Source organism: Littorina saxatilis, linkage group LG12 (genome assembly GCF_037325665.1).
Source record: "Littorina saxatilis isolate snail1 linkage group LG12, US_GU_Lsax_2.0, whole genome shotgun sequence".
Lineage (NCBI taxonomy): Eukaryota > Metazoa > Mollusca > Gastropoda > Littorinimorpha > Littorinidae > Littorina > Littorina saxatilis.
In genome coordinates, this window is record NC_090256.1 from 48,044,907 (window position 1) to 48,066,732 (window position 21,826).

At 44.5% G+C, this 21,826-nt stretch overlaps 1 protein-coding gene across 1 annotated transcript in view; it reads right to left on the reverse strand.

The window, feature by feature from the left end:
- The window catches only part of LOC138982106 (sperm-associated antigen 1-like), a 39,787-nt gene that overhangs the window by 11,465 nt on the left and 6,496 nt on the right, over nt 1–21,826 (reverse strand). Inside the window, exons 5-16 of the mRNA XM_070355329.1 lie at nt 21,028–21,180; nt 20,401–20,480; nt 19,755–19,873; nt 19,188–19,246; nt 17,561–17,660; nt 17,098–17,175; nt 16,490–16,596; nt 11,136–11,400; nt 9,980–10,549; nt 9,484–9,655; nt 2,454–2,637; nt 1,802–1,999 (exon numbers count right to left, since the gene is read on the reverse strand). Of these exons, the coding sequence (XP_070211430.1) occupies nt 1,802–1,999; nt 2,454–2,637; nt 9,484–9,655; nt 9,980–10,549; nt 11,136–11,400; nt 16,490–16,596; nt 17,098–17,175; nt 17,561–17,660; nt 19,188–19,246; nt 19,755–19,873; nt 20,401–20,480; nt 21,028–21,180 (2,085 nt within the window). The remainder of the gene's footprint in view (nt 1–1,801; nt 2,000–2,453; nt 2,638–9,483; nt 9,656–9,979; nt 10,550–11,135; nt 11,401–16,489; nt 16,597–17,097; nt 17,176–17,560; nt 17,661–19,187; nt 19,247–19,754; nt 19,874–20,400; nt 20,481–21,027; nt 21,181–21,826) is intronic.

Sequence of the window (21,826 nt, forward strand, 5' to 3'; positions counted from 1 at the left end):
CATAAAGGAGTCCGAAAAATCACTTCCTGAAGACAGACGGACATAAAAAAAGAGAGAGAGAGAGAGAGAGAGAGAGAGAGAGAGAGAGAGAGAGAGAGAGAGAGAGAGAGAGAGAGAGAGAGAGAGAGAGAGAGAGAATGAACGAACGAACAAACGAAAGAACAAACTTTATTACTCAAGGATGGGAATTTTAGCTAGTCTTAAAATCTGTCCCTACTAAAACTTAGACATAAACATTGAGACAATAAAAAAGGACAATCGTAAATCGACACGAAAAAGTTATAAATCATACTAATCATACAGTATTGCAAACAACTACATTACCTATACAAATATCAAATGAACAATAATACATTGAAAATGATATGTCAATATAATGCAAAGGGACACGAAAGATACACACCACTCACAGGGTTTAGCCTGGAAGAAAAAGACAATGGGACATTTGTCCCCCTCAACCAAATTCTGATGGGACATTACATAGTCCAAGGCAAAAAGTGCAAGGCAGGAAGTCGCGGTCCGAAAGTGCTTTTGTCGAAAGATGTATAATAGTTCTATTTGGTGCCATATGATGATATGCGAATGTGCCACTGTATCAGATTAGTGTGTGTGTGTGTTTGTGTATGTGTGTGTGTGTGTGTGTGTGTGTGTGTGTGTGTGTGTGTGTGTGTGTGTGTGTGTGGGTGTGTGAGAGAGAGAGTGAGAGACTCAGACCTTTATTACAAAAGAATAAAGGTTTTAGGCAAAGCCTATTCTTCCAACCTGTCCCTTATACAACACATAAAGACAGACAGACATAAAAAAAAAGAGAGAGAGAGAGAGAGAGAGAGAGAGAGAGAGAGAGAGAGAGAGAGAGAGAGAGAGAGAGAGAGAGAGAGAGAATGAACGAACGAACAAACGAAAGAACAAACTTTATTACTCAAGGATGGGAATTTTAGCTAGTCTTACAATTTGTCCCTGCTAAAACTAAGACTTAAAACTTGAGACAATAGAAAAGGACAATCGTAAACCGACACGAAAAAGTTATAAATCATACTAATCATACAGTATTGCAAACAACTACATTACCTGTACGAATATCTAATGAATATTGAAAAGAACAAGTCAATATAATGCAAAGGGACACGAAAGATACACACCACTCACAGGGTTTAGCCTGGAAGAAAAAGACAATGGGACATGTGTCCCCCTCAACCAAACCTGATCTGATGGGACATTACATAGTCGAAGGCAAAAAGCGCAAGGCAGGATATAGGCGGTCCGAAAGTGCTTTTGTCGAAAGATGCATAATAGTTCTCTTTGGTGCCATATGATGATATGCGAATGTGCCACTGTATCAGATTAGTGTGTGTGTGTGTTGTGTGTGTGTGTGTGTGTGTGTGTGTGTGTGTGTGTGTGTGTGTGTGGGTGTGTGAGAGAGCGAGAGAGAGAGTGAGAGAGACTCAGACCTTTATTACAAAAGAATAAAGGTTTTAGGCAAAGCCTATTCTTCCAACCTGTCCCTTATACAACACTTAAAGATAGACGGACATAAAAAAGAGAGAGAGAGAGAGAGAGAGAGAGAGAGAGAGAGAGAGAGAGAGAGAGAGAGAGAGAGAGAGAGAGAGAGAGAGAGAGAGAGAGAGAGAGAGCGAGAGAGAGAGAGAGAGAGAGAGAGTAATACACACCCCTCGCTAGTGATTGGCCGCTCCAATGTTTGTACAAGGTTTTGCAAGAAAAGGTCACTCTTTCACAACCCACACAAACACGACAGTTATTTTCCAACATCGTCTACATGTATTATAAAAAAAAAAAAGCTCACTTTTTGCACATGCTTGTTTCCCTGGGCTTTGGTTTCCTCAAACTGTTCCTCTGGACTCAGCGCTTTCCTCACAGGCGTTTCCTTAGCAACCGCTGTGTTCTGTGGTTTGGGACTGAAAGTTTTGGGCGTCTCTTTTTGTTGGGAGGGTGCAGTTACAGACTGCTTCTGTTGCACCCTTTCTCTTTCAGTGCTCGCTGCCTGCAAATTAAACATGATAATGCTGCTGATTTTGTTTGTGTAAAGATTGAGTATGGGTAATCACTGACACATTGCAAGTCGATGGTTGACAATTTTATCCTCTCCATCACTTCCTAAAACCCTGAAGCCACAAATAAATATTACTTCCCTTTGTTTCTCAGATCATGAAGCCGAAAATAATTTGTTAATAGGAACATAAAATAACCTCTTGAATCACTAAGTTTTAGTTTTACGCCATAGCAATTACAACCTCATTCATAGTTGAAACCTAAACATCTATGCACCCCCTCACACACACAAGCTCACATGCACGCACAGACTCACAAACACACATACATGATAAACAAAAGCAAAACCCTTTTGTTCTAAAAACCCAATTCCTTTCCAATTTTCTTCTTCTTCAGGATACTCACCCCCCCCCCCCCCCCCCCTCAGTCTTAAAAAAAAAGCACACCTCATCAATGATCTCAGGTATATCCCACTGTGAGACCCGAACGAGGGGAGGCAACTTGTCTCTCCACTGATTCCCGTCAATGTCACGCAGATGTTTCTGACATCTTGAAGCTCCTTCGTGAGCAAGTGCTGATGTTGCGTCTACGGTAATCACATGTTTGTAGTCCACATATGCCTGACGATACCTGTTTGAAGTGGCAATGTTAAATACTTTGATTTCAAAGGCACAATTTTTCCTTTCATGCTTATTCATTTCATTCCTGGAGATCTAGACAAACCTGAATCAAACAAAAGCTTCTGCCAACGCAACGCAGGTTTTTTGTCTTGTGTAAGACAACCTAGCAGTAAAATCAGTCAATTATACTGTTCAAACATTCTGTAAATTCCTAAGTCTGTATGTCATGAAAAATTCTATGCACACAAATAAACACAACAAATACTTCAGCGTTTATTTTTCTTTCAATGTAACTTGCTACAACTTTGAAATGATTACTGTCCTGCCCCTGGTTGCCTCAAAAGGCACTGTCCAAAATCACGATATATGATAATACATTTCCCTTAATCAGAGAACTCTTGAGACTAATTCACATATTTCAGCAATATAATTCTTTCTTTATTTGGTGTTTAACGTCGTTTTCAACCACGAAGGTTATATCGCGACGGGGAAAGGGGGGAGATGGGATAGAGCCACTTGTCAATTGTTTCTTGTTCACAAAAGCACTAATCAAAATTTGCTCCAGGGGCTTGCAACGTAGTACAATGTATTACCTTACTGGGAGAATGCAAGTTTCCAGTACAAAGGACTTAACATTTCTTACATACTGCTTGACTAAAATCTTTACAAAAATTGACTATATTCTATACAAGAAACACTTAACAAGGGTAAAAAGAGAAACAGAATCCGTTAGTCGCCTCTTATGACATGCTGGGGAGCATCGGGTAAATTCTTCCCCCTAACCCGCGGGGGGTAGCAATATAATTCTTACAACTTCTTACAAATATAATTCTTTGCAGAGGAGGAGCATCTCATCAACAGAAACTTGAAGACAAACTCATCATGCAATTCAGTTGAAACAGCCCTGGCAAACACCTCTTGATAACAACCCCCCGACTATCACGACCATCCTAAGGGATCCCCGACAAGCTTTTTTTCTTCTGTATAATCAAACATTTTAGTAATAAATCTTTATTTGATTAATATACTTACCCAACTCACATATAGCAATTAACCCTAGTTCAGTGCTGGTAACGCTGTACGTGTCCCCTTGGTAACAAGGGAGACAACTCTAAAAAAGAGTGACCAATACCCATACTGGTATCAAGGCCAGACCAATACTGAGTCTGTCTTCCGTATGCATGCGCATTCACCGCCATTTGTATTCATTCTAACCGAAGCCCAACTCACTTCTTTTTTAGAAATATATACCCCCAAAGCGGGGAGGTGGGAGGGAATAAACGATGTGAGTTGGGTAAGTATATTAATCAAATGAAAATTAATTACTAATTTTTTTTTATTAAATTACATATCTGACCCAACTCACATATAGCAGATTGCTACTATAGGTGGAGGGCACTCACCATATCAAGAATGAAGGACCTGTCCTGCCGCTACCAAAGCTGGCAACGCAGAACTGCCATCCTGTCGAGTTCCAGCAACATCTCTCAGATAGAAGTTGATGAACACATCTTCAGAGCGCCAGTAAGCCGACTCAAGGACCTCTGAGAGGCGCCCAGAACGGAGAACCGCTAACGATGAAGCCCAGGCTCTAGCCTCATGCGCTCTGGCCGCAGTAAGAGGCAAGATCGCTCGATTATCGCCTGACTGGCTTTGCCACCAGATGTAGGCCTGCCTAATCGTTGTGGAAACCCACTTGGCCAAAGTGACTCTCGAAATGTCTTTCCCCCGAACCGTGTTGAGGGAGATAAAAAGCAGTTTCTGTGTTTCAAAGCGAATAGGCAAAGTCCGAGACAGGTAGCTGCTGAGAGCTCTAACGGGGCAGTTAAATACATCAGGGTCTCCAGGAGCAAGAACATTGCTCAAGGGGGGAATGCGAATAAGAGGGGATGTTTGACCAGGCTTCTGGTTCTTAGCAAGAAAGTCAGGTCTAAATTTAAGAGAAATAGAGCCATCTTTTTCTAATGAAATATCCCTCGAAAGTACCAATAACGCATGAACTTCGCTACCCCGCCTAGAGGTAGCAAGTAAAACCAGGAAAAGAGTTTTTCTCGTCACATTAGCCAAACTGGCTGCATGGAGAGGCTCAAACTCATCAGAAGCAAGAAACCGCAAAACCAAAAACAGGTCCCAAGCAGGGAGCTGTGCCTTGGAACGAGCTGTTTCAAGAGAAGCACCCTTGATGACACTAGCGATAACCCCATCCAGGTTAATCTTGTGACCTAACTGCTTAAGAGTAGAAGAGATCGAAGATCTCCTAACTCGCAGAGAAGAGGGAGAACCTCCTTGATCTGCTAGCCAGGACAAGTGGTTGGCCACCTGCATAGACCTAGGAGAGAGAGGATCAACGCCTTCTCCAAACACCATTTCGACCAAGCCGCCCAGTGTAAAGAATACACCCAGTTGGTTGAATCCCTGTCAGCATGCTGCACCAAATTCAGAGTTGAAGCTGAGGCCCCTGCACGGAGCAGAGAGACTCTGACAGAATCCACCCGTGAAGCTGAAGAGCTTGTGGATTTTCGTGCGGTATGCCTGACCGAGGCTGTAACAGATCGCCCTTTCTTACGCCGAGTGGAATTGGAGGTCAAACTGCAAGACGGAGTAGATCGGGATACCAGTGCTGGCTGGGCCAAAGAGGAGCAACCAGAACCAGTGCTGGCCTCTCTATGTCTGCCTTTCTCACAACCCTGCCCAGAAGGCGAAAGGGAGGAAAGGCATACACCAGACTTGACCAATCCATCTCGAGTGCATTTACCCCCCCATGCTTGAGGGTCCGGGAACGGTGACACAAAGAGAGGTAGTCTGGTGGAAAACCTTGTCACGAACAAGTCGATGAACGACTTGTGCACCTGAGCCCAGAGACGAAGTAGAGCCTGGTGGGACAGTGTCCACTCTGAATGTAGGATTTTGTCCCCCCTGCTCACGGCATCTGCCAAAACATTGAGACTGCCCTTCAGATATGTTGCTGACAGAAGAATGTGATGAGAGTTGCACCATATCAGTATGCGACAAGCGCTGTCTGACAGACTCTGAGACGGAGTCCCACCCTGGGGGTTTACGTAGGCCGCTACAGTCATGTTGTCTGTATGTAACCTGACATGGCTGTTTGTCAGAAGAGGCAGAAACGCCTGAAGACCAAGAGCAACAGCCTCTAACTCCAGTGCATTTATGTGCCAAGAGACCTGATTGGCGTCCCAAACACCTGACGCCGTCTGCTCTGCTAGATGTGCTTCCCAACCTGTCCGGGAGGCGTCCGTGAACAGATTGTTCTCCGGGGGAGGGGGAGCAATGGGAACTCCCTGCGAAACCCAGGGAAGGAGCCACACACATGTGGTGCGGCTGAACCAACTCCCCAACTCGACCTGGACATTCCAATCTTGAGTCGTTTGGTTCCATTCTGCTTGCAGAGCTGCCTGAAACGGCCTTTTGTGAACTCTGCCAAGAGGAACCAGCGGAGCCATCGATTCCATCTGACCCAGCAGCGAGGACAACTCCTGAGCCGTGGATAGATTCTTTCCGTAAAGAGAGCGAATCAAAGCCTGCAACTTGTCCACCCTTCTCTGAGAAGGACGGACTGACAAATTCAAGGTGTTGAACTCCATCCCCAGACAAGTGAAATGTTGGGACGGTTCCAACTCCGACTTCAGCAGATTCACTGTGATGCCGAGTTGCCATGCCTGACTGAGAACCCTCTGAGTGTGCGTTCTGCACAGGTCCTGGTCCTGATCTAAAATCAGCCAGTCGTCCAGACATGCCCTCAAACGCACACCCTCCTGTCTCACCAGGGCACAGAGCTGACGAATGACAATGGTGAATATCCAAGGGGAGAGAGAGAGACCGAAAGGAAGAGCTCGAAACTGAAAAATTTTCTCTCCCCAGCGGAAGCGCAGCCATTTCCTGTCCGCCGAGTGCATGAGCCCATGGAAATAGGCGTCCGTCAAGTCGATGGAAGTGGCCCAGTCTCCTGGCCGGAGAGCCTCTCTCACAGAGGCAGGAGTCTCCATTGTGAATTTCACAACTCGAAGATATCTGTTCAGAGTTGACAGATCGAGAACCGGTCTCCATGCCCCTGAAGCTTTGGGGACCACAAAAAGTCTGCCATAGAACCCCAGAGACCCCTGATCATGAATCTCCTCGATCGCTTCTTTCAAAAGGAGGGAAGACACCTCTCCCTGCACAGCTGACTTGGCCTCCGGGTCTCTTGGGAACTTGAAGGCGGAGGTATCCTGGTCAGAGGAGCCTTTCCCTCTGCCCAGAGAAGACGGAATCCCAAACGCACTATCCCTAAGATCCACTCGCTGGCCACCATGTGTGACCAGGAAGCGAGAGCCCTGGAGGGGCCGCCCGCCACCACGAAGGTGGGGGCTACAGGGATCAGCGGTTCGGGAAGGCATCATTGGGGGTGGGGCTTACGCCCCGACCCCCTAGAACCACCAAAGGAAGAGCCCCTCTTCTTATAAGGAGCACATAGCCCCCTACCTCGAGAAGAATTGCTCTGGTTCTGTGCCTTGCCCCCACCAGAGGAAGAAGGCTGTGCCTTGTTCTGAACCTGAGGCTTGCTCTGCGCTTTCTGGAAACCCTGATGCGCAATACGAGCAATGGCGAAATCTCTTGCATCTTGAGCTTCTTTTTGCAGATCATCAAGAGATGTACGACCCAAGAGAGAGCCCTCCGTGAAAGGTGAGACCTTCAGATTATCAATTGTGGCTTTGTCTCTGATCCTAGACCCAGCTAGGAAAGCCGATCTGCGAGAATGTACTGCGTGAGTATACAGTCTGGCGGAAAGATTCATCTGTTCCTGCGAAACCCTGGCCAAAGTAGCCAAAAGGGTAGTCACATCCTCCCAGGAAGCATCATACCGAAATTCAAATGGATCAAGCGAAGTTGCAATAGACCTTGACAAAGATCTCTGGAGAGACTTCGACACGGAAGCCAACTCCAACAGAGACCTTCCAGTTTCCTCCAATGCCAAAAGGGAGGCTTCAGTACAGGGGACAGGCCTGTCCCTAATATACCCATCCTCCCTCAGAGTGGCTAGTTCCGGTGTAACCGGAAGAGCTGACTTAGGTAGAGCAAAAGCCTCAATCAGAGTGATAGGCTGAGTACTCAATTTGAAGTTCCGCAAGCTAGCCGAACAAGAAGGAGCTTGTTGATCAGCTTGAGCAAGCCAAGGCTTAGCCGACTCAGGTGCCTCACTGTGTTGTGACAACAAAGGCACAGTAGAGCTCTGAGTATTCGACTGGGGGAGAGATCCCGACAGAACTTTCGCCATCACGAAGGCCACAGACGGTGATTCCCGAAACCGGAAAGGACATTTTGCCTCCTTGGAACTCCGGAAATCACTGAGAGCGGAAGGTGGTGGGACAACCTGAGCCTTAGACTCAACCACCCCTTCCTCAAAGTACTTGAAAGCCGTTACAGCTGCTAACGCAACAGCGTTTGACAGCTTCCGTGGCAATCTGAATTCAGTGCATTCCCCCATAGCGGAAGCACCATCATCAGTACACCCTTCATGCACATCCGTGCAATCCGGAAGCTGACCCCCACATTGACTACCATAGTTCAACGGGGAGTCAGCTTTACTGCCCTCTTCCTGCCCCCAGGGCGGAAGTGGAAGCTGCACACCCTGGCCAAAATCTTCTGATAAGGCGGGGTGCACCAAGACTTCCGTTCGTTCCTCAGGATCCTTACCCTGAACTGACCGACCGCCTGCGCGGAATTGGCCAGCCCAGAGATCAGAACTTTCGCCCCCATGACTCACGAAAGGGGTTACTTTCTCCTGAGAACGCGCCACGCTTTGGCCGGAGAACCCGGTTACTTGCGTGGCTGACATACCTTTAGACTGAACTGGAACGCCGGAAGACGGACCACTCAAAGAAAGGAAGTGACGGTCATCAGCATCCTGTGAAGCATGAACGTCCGCGTGCGTGACCGTGGCGGAAGGAGAAGGGCGAACCTTGGCCAGCGAGGCGATATCCGTCACCCCGGAAGGAAGAGCCCAAAGTTCCGCTCTCGTGGAAGAAATCTCCGCAGCCAAAGATGAAACCTGTGAACTGAGCGAAAGTAGCAAAGCAGCTACGTTCGCAAAAGCCAAACCAGAACCCCCAGAAGAGGAAGTCCCTTTAACAGACTTATCTTCATGAACGACAAGGAGGACCTAACAGGCAAAATGGAGGTAGCCGCTAAATCGACCAAAACATCAATACATTTCTTGGAGGTCAGTTCTAAAACAGAAACAACAGCCTGGCTGGTTTGTTTAGATTTCCTAGGCGTTTTCTTAGACGGAGAGGACTCAGCAGCCACCTACCTGTTTGGGAGTATGCCTCTTCCTGGCACTATCAGCCATGACAAAAAGACTCAAGAAAAAAAATTTTGAAACAATTTTTACAAGTCCAAATTGTGGCCAAAATCATGAAAAGACAAGGAAAGATCTCACCTCAACATAGTAGCGAAGTCAAAACGAAGAGTAGAAAACCAAGAGGAATGTAACAAAGTCAAAAGACTCAGTGACAACGGCTGTACAACAGCCAGAGCGTACAAAATAGCGACCAACTTGACTGAGCGCTGAGGTAGGAATGAATACAAATGGCGGCGTATGCGCACGCATACGGAAGACAGACTCAGTATTGATCTGGCCTTGATACCAGTATGGGTATTGGTCACTATTTTTTAGAGTTGTCTCCCTTGTTACCAAGGGGACGCGTACAGCGTTACCAGCACTGAACTAGGGTTAATTGCTATATGTGAGTTGGGTAAGATATGTAATTTAATTCACCTTTACAACCTGTCCATAATGACCACTTTTGGGCAATCCCTTTGGCTGTCGTTATAGGCAAGCTCAACTGTATCCACTCACTTTTCCATGGTCTCGTAAGCAGAAGCTCTGCGCAGCAGCGGTTTAGCAGAGTGGGCTACCAGTGAGAGGGAGGTGGTGCAGTCCGAGATGGCTGACTGACAGTCCCCTGTTTTCAGGTGGCATGCTGCGCGGTTGCTGTAGATCAGTGACAAGTTGACCACCTGATCTGGTGCTGAAAAGAAGCAGATGTTAGATATCATCATGTGCTCTACTATTCTACAGTAACCACCTACTGCTGCAAGATTGCACACTAGTCAGCAGATGAGTCAAACTAAGGACACTGTCTCCTTGAACGAGAGCTGCTTGTTCTTCTGTACCATAACGAAATCATCACACACAAAAACAGATAATCCGTCTTCAATTATGAGAAACAGACTAGTAAGGCATACATTTACAACAAAACATTAAGGATAAGGATTTATATAGTCCATGTGAGGTTACCCTCATGGAAATTCGGGCGGCTTTCTCACTGGGGAAGCCAGTCAACACAACTAACCTTTCTTCACCCTGTCGATGAGCGTTGTGTAGATTTTAATGGCCTCGGGGTACTGCCCGGAGCGGAAAAAGTTGTTACCCTTTTCCCGCAGCCCCGCATCATTCGGAAGAAACGCTCTTTGCACGAACACTGGCCGCGAGTGAACAGGCTCATTCTCCACAGCACTCTCTTCTTCTTCACTGGAAGATGCAGGCTCTGCTGCATCCCCTTGTCCATTTTGTACAGCTTCTGCGACTTTCTCCACACAGGATTTATTCTGCAAGGAATCGCCGAAGCTTTCTGTAGAAGACAGAGACCCGTTGATTTTTTCCGAGTCCCCAGCACCTTTTTGCTTATTCGCTGATTTCTGTGTGTGACTGTGACCCTTTGTGCCAGGCACGGGTTGCCACTGGTCAGATAGAATGGACGTGGTCACCAGCTTCGGCTTCTTGTCATCTGCTGCGGTTTGTTGCTGCTGAGGTGGTGGTGTTTCTTCTGCTGTCCAGATGTCTTTGTTTTTCTTTGTGTTGTCTTTGCTCTTACTGTCCTCTTCTTGTTCTTTTGGCTCTTGACTTTTGACCTTGCTGGGTGCTAAGAAACAAAAGACAAAATATGAACAGACAAGCGTTGCAAAAACTTGTGATTTGTAATGTCTTTTGTAATGAATGGGAGTATCTACGGTTTATTACCTCTGCCTGTAATGAGGAATCAAATTGATAGTTCAAGTTAACACACGTTCTTGTGAAATGCAGAAACACAAATCAAGCTGAATGAACTCAGGCTTCAGGCATACACATGTGCAGCCATAGTAATGCAAGTCATGAACACATCATAACTTGCTGTTGATTTTGAACATGATTATGTCACATTGTACTAGCGGACGATTGATTAAACCACAGTTTAAACCCAATAGCAAAACCGTAACACAATATGCAGGTTCATCAGTCAAAGAATGTGTGTGTGTGTGTGTGTGTGTGTGTGTGTGTGTGTGTGTGTGTGTGTGTGTGAGTGTGTGTGAGTGTGTGTGTGTGTGTGTGTGTATGTTTGTGTGTGAGCAGGTGTGTGTGTAATAGTTGCTCATATTGATGTGTTTTAATATTTTACAAGCTTACAAAAAATCAAAACTCACACCAACTCAACATGCACTGCTACTAAATTCAGACGACGCCACACAAACCTGAAGTTTCCTCTGCTGATTCAGCCAGCGTTTCCTGACCTGAAGCCATTGACGTCATCTCCTCAGCATGCCCGTTCGTCAGCGTTGCCCCTCCTTTCTTCTTTTCCGGCTTCTCCACGATGATCTCTTCAGTGACATCGTCATCATTGTTCTCCTCATCGCTTCCCTCCACCTCCTCTATGATCATCCGCCGTCCTTTCTCTTTGCGTTCCTCTTTCTCTTTCATCGCTTTCTTTTCAACCTTCTCAATCTCTTTGAGCTGGTCCTGAGGACAAAACCACAAGTCTTGATACGACACATACACTTCATCGCTTTATCTATTAACAGTGCAAAAGACAAGACTCCGAAGAAAAATATCACTAAATTTAGTCAAGTGGTAGACATCAGATTTGGGTTACCACAAAAATCATTGACTTAAAACAGACGTTTTCAGAAATAACTCAGGATTGCATGGGTTGTGAAAGAGTGAATACCCTTGCTTTTCCTCTGACAAATAACGTCACATGTGCTCCTGTCCACGTGTTTCCGACAAACCCCTCACTTGTAATTGGCCCCTCCCATGTTTATCCGAGTAAAAAGCCAGGGCATGCACTCTTTCACAACCCATACAAAGCCGACAGAGTTATATTCGGAATTCGTCTATTGAGAAGAGGGGTAGCCTTTCAGATCTGGCTTACCACAAAAATCGAAAATTTCAATAATAAATTTTCATTTGATTAATATACTTACCAAATTCTCATAAATGCACTGACTTCAATCTCACATGCTAGATGTCGAAACACTACTCAAATTACCTGCCCTTGAAAGGGTGGTAACCAAGCTAAAAAACAGACGCCATAGCCGTTGCTATGCCCTGAACCCACTTGGTTACCCATAACCCCCCGCGCACCACGTGAGCGCCGGCATCCGGAATAATCATTCGAGACTTCTCAAAAACCCGTAGGAAATTAAGTAGCTGGGATGGATGGGAGTGTATTAACTACCAGAATTGGGTAAGTATATTAATCAAATGAAAATTTATTATTTTGTTGTTGTTGTTTGTTTGTTTGCTTAACGCCCAGCCGACCACGAAGGGCCATATCAGGGCGGTGCTGCTTTGACATATAACGTGCGCCACACACAAGACAGAAGTTGCAGCACAGGCTTCATGTCTCACCCAGTCACATTATTCTGACACCGGACCAACCAGTCCTAGCACTAACCCCATAATGCCAGACGCCAGGCGGAGCAGCCACTAGATTGCCAATTTTAAAGTCTTAGGTATGACCCGGCCGGGGTTCGAACCCACGACCTCCCGATCACGGGGCGGACGCCTTACCACTAGGCCAACCGTGCCGGTGAAATTTATTATTGAAATTTTCGATTAAATTACATATTCTTACCGCAATTCTCATAAATGCAGATAGCTCCTAAAGGAGGAGGGACTTAATTATGTCCCTGAAAGAACCTGTCCTGCAGAAACTAACGAGGGCAAAGAAAAGGCCTCGTCAAGTCAAGAGCAGGAGATGTCCAGGAGGTAAAAATTAATGAACACGTCATCAGACCTCCAAAGAGAAGATGGCAAAACTTTGCCTAAGCGACTGGAATGCCACACAGAGAGAGAAGAACCACGATGGCTTCTAGGTTGCGGAAGGAACGAAACGCTCTCACTTTAGAGCAACGAGTGTCTGTGGTGAAAAAGCTGCAGAGCGGACAATCATGTCGATCGATCGCGCAAGAGCTGGGCTGTGGAAGGACGCAGATTTCAAAAGTCAGCATAGACAGAGAACAAATTATGGCTTTGTGGCAATCGGGAGACGGTCGAGCAGATCAAAAGTGGATTTCCAAGAAGGCAACTGATTATGAGGAACTAAATGATGCTGTTTTCCAATGGTTTTCAACAAAGCGTGCTAATAATTTTGCCATCAATGGTCCTCTGATTCAGGTAAGATTTACAATATTTTGCCAGAAAGAAAAGAACAAGCTAACCTGCACATTGCATGGACAAAATTGAAAGCTATGAACTGGTGATCAGTTGGAAGTTTCTATGGTTTCAGTGAGTAGGAAGTAAGATGACAGTGAATGTAAACTGAGTTCACACTGTTTTTCAGAAAAATATCACAAAGGGAAGATTGACTGGCAGTGACACTGACAGGAATTTTCGAAGTTTTATAACTGTTTGTAGATTGGAAAAAAGGTGTCAATGAATGTTAAGATAGCAAGAGTTGCTGGAAGATTTTCAGAAAAGAACCACAGAGGAAAGGCTTAAACATGTACATACAATATATATAGCACTTTCCTTTTTGCAACCACATTTGCTTGAACCTGTAAAATAAGGACACCTGCAGAATAAGGACACTTTTCACTGGTCCCAAGGGAGTCCTTATTTGACAGGTTATACTGTAGCAACACCTCTTGTGAGAGTCAGTTAACCCTTACACTGGTGCAATTCTGTAACACATGTTACATAGCCACTGGTGAATTAACAGAGAGAAAAATAAAGAAAAACAGTCATATAGGTTTTCGCATCCATGGGAGGTAATCGGAACCGACCAAACAGACTGAGCCAGTAGCGCGACATATGTCGTGACAACCAGGTGACAGTACACGTAAAGTAGCGCGACATATGTCGCGACAACCAGCCTAAGGGTTAAGAGAAGTCTCTTTCACCTATAGTGTAAAGAGATAAGAACATGAGCTTTATGGCTCTTAGTTCCAATTGACTTGGCGCAAGTTAGAAAGGATTTTAAAGCTCTAACCAGACAGTTAGAAAATCCAAATCGCCCGGAGCGAGAATCCTCCCGAGAGGAGGGAATCAAATACCAGAGGAGATTGACCAGGTTTCTGATTCAAGGAAATCTGGCCGAAAAGCCGTGAAAAACGGAATTAATATGTTCCAAGGCTACATCCTCCGGTAACCCCAATAGCGCATGGGTCTCACTGCCCTTCAGGGCTGAGGCCCAGAGTAAGAGGAACAAAGTCCTACGCGTTAAGTCTAGCAAACGAGCCGAGAGTAAGGGCTCAAAATGCCAAAGAACGCAACCATTCCAAAACTAGAAACAAATCCCAAAAAGGAACAGGGGTACGCCTCTAAACCTCTTAAAACAAGGTCCTTTGATCATGCCCGCAGAAGCGCCATGAACATCGATAGAGGGGCCTATTTGTTTCAAATTAGCTGAGATAGCCGAGACGCCTGAACCTCAGAGAAGAGGCCAAGCTGCCCCGAGCCGATAAGAAACAGAGGTGATTAACCACCTGGATTGAGAGCGGGGCGCTAAGGAGTTGCACCCCCGCTCTATACACCAATTGGCCAAGAAGGCCAATGAGGGGCATACACAGAGAAAGTGGAGGACCTATGTGCTTCATGCACCCAGACCAGAGTCATAACCCACGATCTGTAACACAAACAGCACAAACTCCAGCCCTGTATGCAGAAGGCCCAACCCGTGTGCAAGCCCTGAGAGGACCTGCTGAGCGAGTCGGCCCGATTATAGAGACGGCCGGGGAGATATTTCCCTGAGATATTGATTTGGTGTAAAGGGCACCAAATCAGAATCCCGTAAACTCTGTCTGACAGGGAGCGAGAACTTGCTCCTCCCCGCTTGTCCACATAGACAGCAACAGAAGTATTGTCCGTATGCAACCGAACATGCCTGCATATAGCCAAAGAGAAAGGCTAGTAGACTGAGAGCTACTGCTCCTAACTCCAGGCAATTGAGATGCCAAAGGAGTTGAGTCTACGTCCACAGCCTCAAGACTGTGATTGCCAATGTAGGCTCCCCATCCGGACAGAGACGCATCCATGAAGTGGTCTCAGCCCGGAGGGGGCAAAGCAAGGGTAACGCCCTAGAGGGAACAGCATGGCCACCGATTCCATCTGCCAGAGGATCAAGGCTAAGGCCTTGCAGAGGTCTGCTGTCATGCCAGCCTGGCAGTGATAAGAGCCTAAAGACGCTCTATTCTCTCCTGTGAAGGACGAACCTTCCAAGAGAAAGTGTCGAACGACATGCCCAGGTAGAACAAGAAGGGCAAAGCCCATACGACTCACATGCTTGACCTTGACCTTTACATGACCTTGACCTTTAGGGTCAAGGTCAAATAACTAAACCTAGCAATGACATCATACACTAAGAACTGCTTTACACATTTTTCCTACCAAAATACATGTGACCTTGACCCAAGGTCAAGGTCATCCAAGGTCATGCAACACAAAGCTGTTAATTCAAGACATAGGAAGTACAATGGTGCTTATTGGCTCTTTCTACCAAGAGATATGGTCACTTTTAGTGGTTCACTACCTTATTTTGGTCACATTTCATAAGGGTCAAAGTGACCGTGACCTTGATCATATGTGACCAAATGTGTCTCATGATGAAAGCATAACATGTGCCCCACATAATTTTTAAGTTTGAAACAGTTATCTTCCATAGTTCAGGGTCAAGGTCACTTCAAAATATGTATACAATCCAACTTTGAAGAGCTCCTGTGACCTTGACCTTGAAGCAAGGTAAACCAAACTGGTATCAAAAGATGGGGCTTACTTTGCCCTATATATCATATATAGGTGAGGTATTGAATCTCAAAAACTTCAGAGAAAATGGGAAAAATAGCTGTTTTTTAGACAACATTTATGGCCCCTGCGACCTTGACCTTGAAGCAAGGTCAAGATGCTATGTATGTTTTTTGGGGCCTTGTCATCATACACCATCTTGCCAAATTTGGTACTGATAGACTGAATAGTGTCCAAGAAATATCCAACATTAAAGTTTTCTGGACGGCCGGCCGGACAGACGGCCGGACGGACAGGGGGGACGGACGGACGGACGGACGACTCGGGTGAGTACATAGACTCACTTTTGCTTCGCATGTGAGTCAAAATCTCTGGGATGGGGACAGCTCGAATTTTGCCTGGTTTACTGAGAACCCCAGGAAAAGAGCCTGGTTCAACACGATCTGAATGTGCAGCTGGCAAGCTGATGACTCTGATACAAGATCAACCAGCCACCAAGGTACGCCCAGAGACGAATACCTCTCTGTCTGATCAGAACACCCAACTGACTGCCCACCATGATAAAAATCCATGCCGGCGCTCACGTGGTGCGCGGGGGGTTATGGGTAACCAAGTGGGTTCAGGGCATAGCAACGGCTATGGCGTCTGTTTTTTTAGCTTGGTTACCACCCTTTCAAGGGCAGGTAATTTGAGTAGTGTTTCGACATCTAGCATGTGAGATTGAAGTCAATGTATTTATGAGAATTGCGGTAAGAATATGTAATTTAATCATTGACCAACAATTCCGGTTTACAGTCCTTATCAGAGCGATTCACTTTGCTTTGACTGACAAGAGCTGCGTAATTCGGCTAACACAGTGCAGTACCTGAGCAGTTTTGTTGTTGGGTTCAAGGGCGAGCACAGCCTCAAGGTCAGTGCGTGCAGCAACAAGGTCCTGCCTGCCTTTCAGCGCCGTTCCACGCCGAAGCAGTGCTGTAACAGGGACAGCATCAATCATACACAGAACGAACAAGATTTCTACATATATCATTCAAATGCATTTCCAAATCTTTGGAAAGTAGCTAAATTTACGCTTGATACTAAACTGCAAGCATTACATTTTGTACCTCAAATGTGAAACTGTTCCAAGAGCTGTAACAGGAACAGCATGAATCATACAGAACAGACAAGATTTCTACATATATATATATATGGTATTTAAATGCATTTCCAAATCTTTGGAAAGTAGCTGAATTTAAGTTTGATAGTTAACTGCAAGCGTTACATTTTGTACCTCAAATGTGAAACTGTTTCAAGAGTTACAAGAGTTCCCTTCAGTCTGATGGTTCTCTATTTACCATATAGGTGAATCTGTATCAATTGCTATCAAGTCCGCTGCTTCAATTCCATGATTTAGTAAGAGTTCTACACACAAATAATGCTGCATCTGTGCTTTATTAAACCAAATAAATAGAAAAGGAAAACAAGACATACCCTTGACATTCTTAGGTTCAGACTTGAGAACGGAGCTGCAATCATTTATTGCCTCCTTCCATTTTTCCAAGCGTAAATCTGTCCCCCAAAAAAGGTAAACATCAAGTTCATGACAAAGTTGTCTTCAAAACAGGCACTTTACTCTCAGATTCGTCCGCATTACCCTCACCTGCAACATCCCTCACCCCCCACCCTCACCCAATCTCATCTTCTATCAATTTACTTTCACACTAAATAGAATGAAGCTTGCAAATTAAACATCTTTACCCAAATCTCAAAAACAAGGTATGATAATAAGAAATCCTAAAAACAAGGTATAATAACAAATCCTAATATTTGTTTCAATCAAACTAATGCTATAATAATTACATTACTTTTTTTAACACTAGACTATTGACTATTTCCTGGGGAACCTCACACAATCTTGAAACTTTCAACAGGAAGGGAGACAATTGCGACTCACATGCAAGCGCTCGGTTGTTGAAGGTAGCGGCAAGGGGAGCAATGGAAAGACTGCGAGAGTAGTACACTAGAGACTCCTCATAGTCATGTGCGTGGAATGCCTGTAACAGGATGAAAGTACATTCATTGCAAAATCTGTCAGATTGCTCTTTGGTGTTCCAAACAAGGTGAGTGTTAGTATAAAGCTGACATTTGTTTACATGTAGACACAGAAGTGCATGCAGGAAGACAGAGACACATACAAAGAGAGAAATAAACAAGTCGCGTAAGGCGGAAATACAACATTTAGTCAAGCTGTCGAACTCACAGAATGAAACTGAACGCACTGCAATTTTTCAGCAAGACCGTATACTCGTAGCATCGTCAGTCCACCGCTCATGGCAAAGGCAGTGAAATTGACAAGAAGAGCGGGGTAGTAGTTGTGCTGAGAAGGATAGCACGCTTTTCTGTACCTCTCTTCGTTTTAACTTTCTGAGCGTGTTTTTAATCCAAACATATCATATCTATATGTTTTTGGAATCAGGAACCGACAAGGAATAAGATGAAAGTGTTTTTAAATTGATTTCGAAAATTTAATTTTGAACATAACATAATTTTTATATTTTTAATTTTCAGAGCTTGTTTTTAATCCAAATATAACATATTTATATGTTTTTGGAATCAGAAAATGATGAAGAATACGATGAACGTAAATTTGGATAGTTTTATAAAAAAAAATTTTTTTTTTTACAATTTTCAGATGACCAAAGTCATTCATTAATTTTTAAGCCACCAAGCTGAAATGCAATAGCGAAGTCCGGCCTTCGTCGAAGATTGCTTGGCCAAAATTTCAATTAATTTGATTGAAAAACGAGGGTGTGACAGTGCCGCCTCAACTTTTACAAAAAGCCGGATATGACGTCATCAAAGACCGGCACGGTTGGCCTAGTGGTAAGGCGTCCGCCCCGTGATCGGGAGGTCGTGGGTTCGAACCCCGGCCGGGTCATACCTAAGACTTTAAAATTGGCAATCTAGTGGCTGCTCCGCCTGGCGTCTGGCATTATGGGGTTAGTGCTAGGACTGGTTGGTCCGGTGTCAGAATAATGTGACTGGGTGAGACATGAAGCCTGTGCTGCGACTTCTGTCTTGTGTGTGGCACACGTTATATGTCAAAGCAGCACCGCCCTGATATGGCTCTTCGTGGTCGGCTGGGCGTTAAGCAAACAAACAAACAAACAAACAAACAAAAACACGTCATCAAAGGTATTTATCGAAAAAAAGAAAAAAACTTCCGGGGATATCATTCCCAGGAACTCTCATGTAAAATTTCATAAAGATCGGTCCAGTAGTTTGGTCTGAATCGCTCTACACACACACACGCACAGACACACACACATACACCACGACCCTCGTCTCGATTCCCCCTCTATGTTAACACATTTAGTCAAAACTTTTTGACTAAATGTAAAAACAGGCATGCATGTACACTTATACATTCACCTGTGCTTGCACACAAGTACACACACACAAACACGTACATGCAACCACACGCAAACACACACGGATGCATCCAAACGCGTATGCGCACACACACACACCCACACACATGCGCACACACACAGAGAAAGGTATGTCACCAGCAGCTTTACCTCATTGCCTTTTTCCTTTTCTCGCATAGCTTTGGCACTCTTCTCTTCCACTGTCATACCTGGTGCACACACAAAATTCCATCATCATCATCATCATCATCATCATCATCATCATCATCATCATCACAGAATGGTGGGTATTTCATGTCAACTCGAGCCACTGCTCACTGTACATACAATTTATTTTTATTGAATGTCCAAAAGATTCTTATAAATCTGTCTTCAGTTTCTACTCTTGATTTTCAAAACAGACGACTGAAAAACAATTCCACAGAAGATTATCCTCCAATAAGTTGCATTGCATTCTCTACAGAACACACACATTTTATTTAATAACATGGGCGGGACTGAAAACTGTCATGAATCCTGAAGAATGTTAAGGGGGGGGGGTCTTGGGGCCTGCAGACGCTGAAAGATTTGTATAATTAACACACAAAAAACCTGTCACCACAGACATTACGAATCCAGATTTCCGGAATATACCGGAAGAATCCCACCCATGTAATAGTTATACATGTGGTGCACGGCTGTCTCAAATAACTAAAATGCTCTGATCATTTGACATACCCTCTGTGTCAATTTTATGTGAGATTCCTTCTGGTTTAAAGGAAGAGGGCACGTTATCCTGCTTTTTCTTTGAAGGTTGCTCCTCCTCCGCCTTTTCCAGCTCCTTGTCAATGTCAAACCTGGAGACAAAGAGATAATCAACAGATAAGGAAATGAAAGTAATAAACTAGTACACATTAACAACTAGAAGAATACATCCCACAAACACTGCAGGCATTAGGTCCCTGTAACGTAGCAAATGCTTTTATTTGATACAAAATATGTTACCAAAACCTAAAGAATTGGCGCTTTCTTTTCTGTTTGTTTTCCCCACATTTAAGAAAGTAAAATGCCAGAAATGTCTGGTAAGCATGATACTTCTTTTAGGAACATCAGTATATCATTAGAGACAACTGAAATCATACATGTTCCGCCTCTTTTGTTTGTATGGCTTTTCCATCATGATCAATGCTTTACCAATACCAAAAAAAATCCCTTTCTGATCTAACCTTACGGATATGTTTCGGGCAAGTTCAGTTAGCTCGCTGGCCTCCAACTAGACATGCATGCAGTTAAGCAAACAAACAAAATAAGGCTCCCTCTGTTAGATTTTTGGAGGTCTGTAAAGGGGGGTTCCACTGTAGAAAAAAAACAGAGGCACACTCACTTGTCCCATTCCTTGTAACTGCGCGGCATCACTTTCTTCTTGGTGCCCTTTTCAGAGGCTGTGGCAGCAGCATCTTTCACCTGAAATATTATGAAACTTCACATTTCTAATCTTATCTGGATCTACTAAAAACTTTCTTTCTTTTAGACAGAGACATCAGACAATCATTCATGAAGAGATTCACTCTGGAAGATTTGCACATATCTCTCACACAGACAATTGACGTCTCCAGAGTTGTCATTTCCATGCCACATTTCATCTACCGTACTTTTCAGACTATAAGACGATACTTTTTTTTTTTTCACTTAAATCGTGGGGTCGCCTTATACACGACGTTGCCTTATTCTAGGATTTTTTCAGTTTTATTTTTAAAAGTAGGGGGTGTGCCCTATACACGGCAGCGCCTTATAGTCCGAAAAGTACGGTACACTTCAAACACCTCTAAGTTTCCACACTCTGCCTGTTAAGCCCCTACACCCACCCCTCCAAAAAACAACCAAAACAAACCCAACCCAACAAAAAACAAAACAAATAAGAACCAAACAACAACAAAACATTAAAAACAACCAAACATATAAAACTCCCTGACCTTTAAAAAAAAAAAATATCACTGTCTTCCAAACTGACCTTGCCATCCTTAGAGATGACCTTGCCCGACCTGACTGGCGGCAGATTAGGATCATCATCAAAAGCAGATGCTTCATCCTCAGCTGTGGGTGTCATGGTTACGACCTTGGAGCTAAATATATCCTCCTTGTTTGCCATTTCACTCTTCCATTTCTGCAAGAGCATATTGTATCACTACACATTGATTCTGAAGATTAAGATTGACAGTTGGAATCAAACTTCAAGGTTATCTTACACCTGTGCAGGGCCTCACATCCATGAGAGGTAGCATAGGACAAATGTCCTGGCCAATGTAAAAGTGATAGGACATTTGTCCTGAACAAAAACAAATCAATAGGACATTTTTTTTCCTGTAACAAAACGTAAATATAATTAAACTTGACTAGTTTCTTGGCACGAGGGTAAAAGAACAAAAATACTTTTCTTGGCAAAAAGGTAACAGAAAATATAAAATAAATTACATCGAGTCAGTGCAGTGTTTCTGTCTCTGAACTTCAACTACATGCAGCTAGGTTCCTTTCTTTTGCTGAAGAGCATTCGCTTCCTCGTGGATGTCCACTTTTCAACAATCTTCACCACCCACTGTGACTTGTGAATGTCATCCTTTGACCCCTCCAGGTACACACGCATCAAGCTTGAGACGAAGTTACGCGTGGGGGTGAGGGAGGGGGTAGTTTCTTTCTTCGGCTCCGATGTTTGACTATCGCGATCGACATTCTCACCTGGGCGATCGGGCTGTAACTGCTCTGGGGCTGGAGGAAGCTCAGTTTCCGTGCTACTGACAGATAATGAGGGAAGG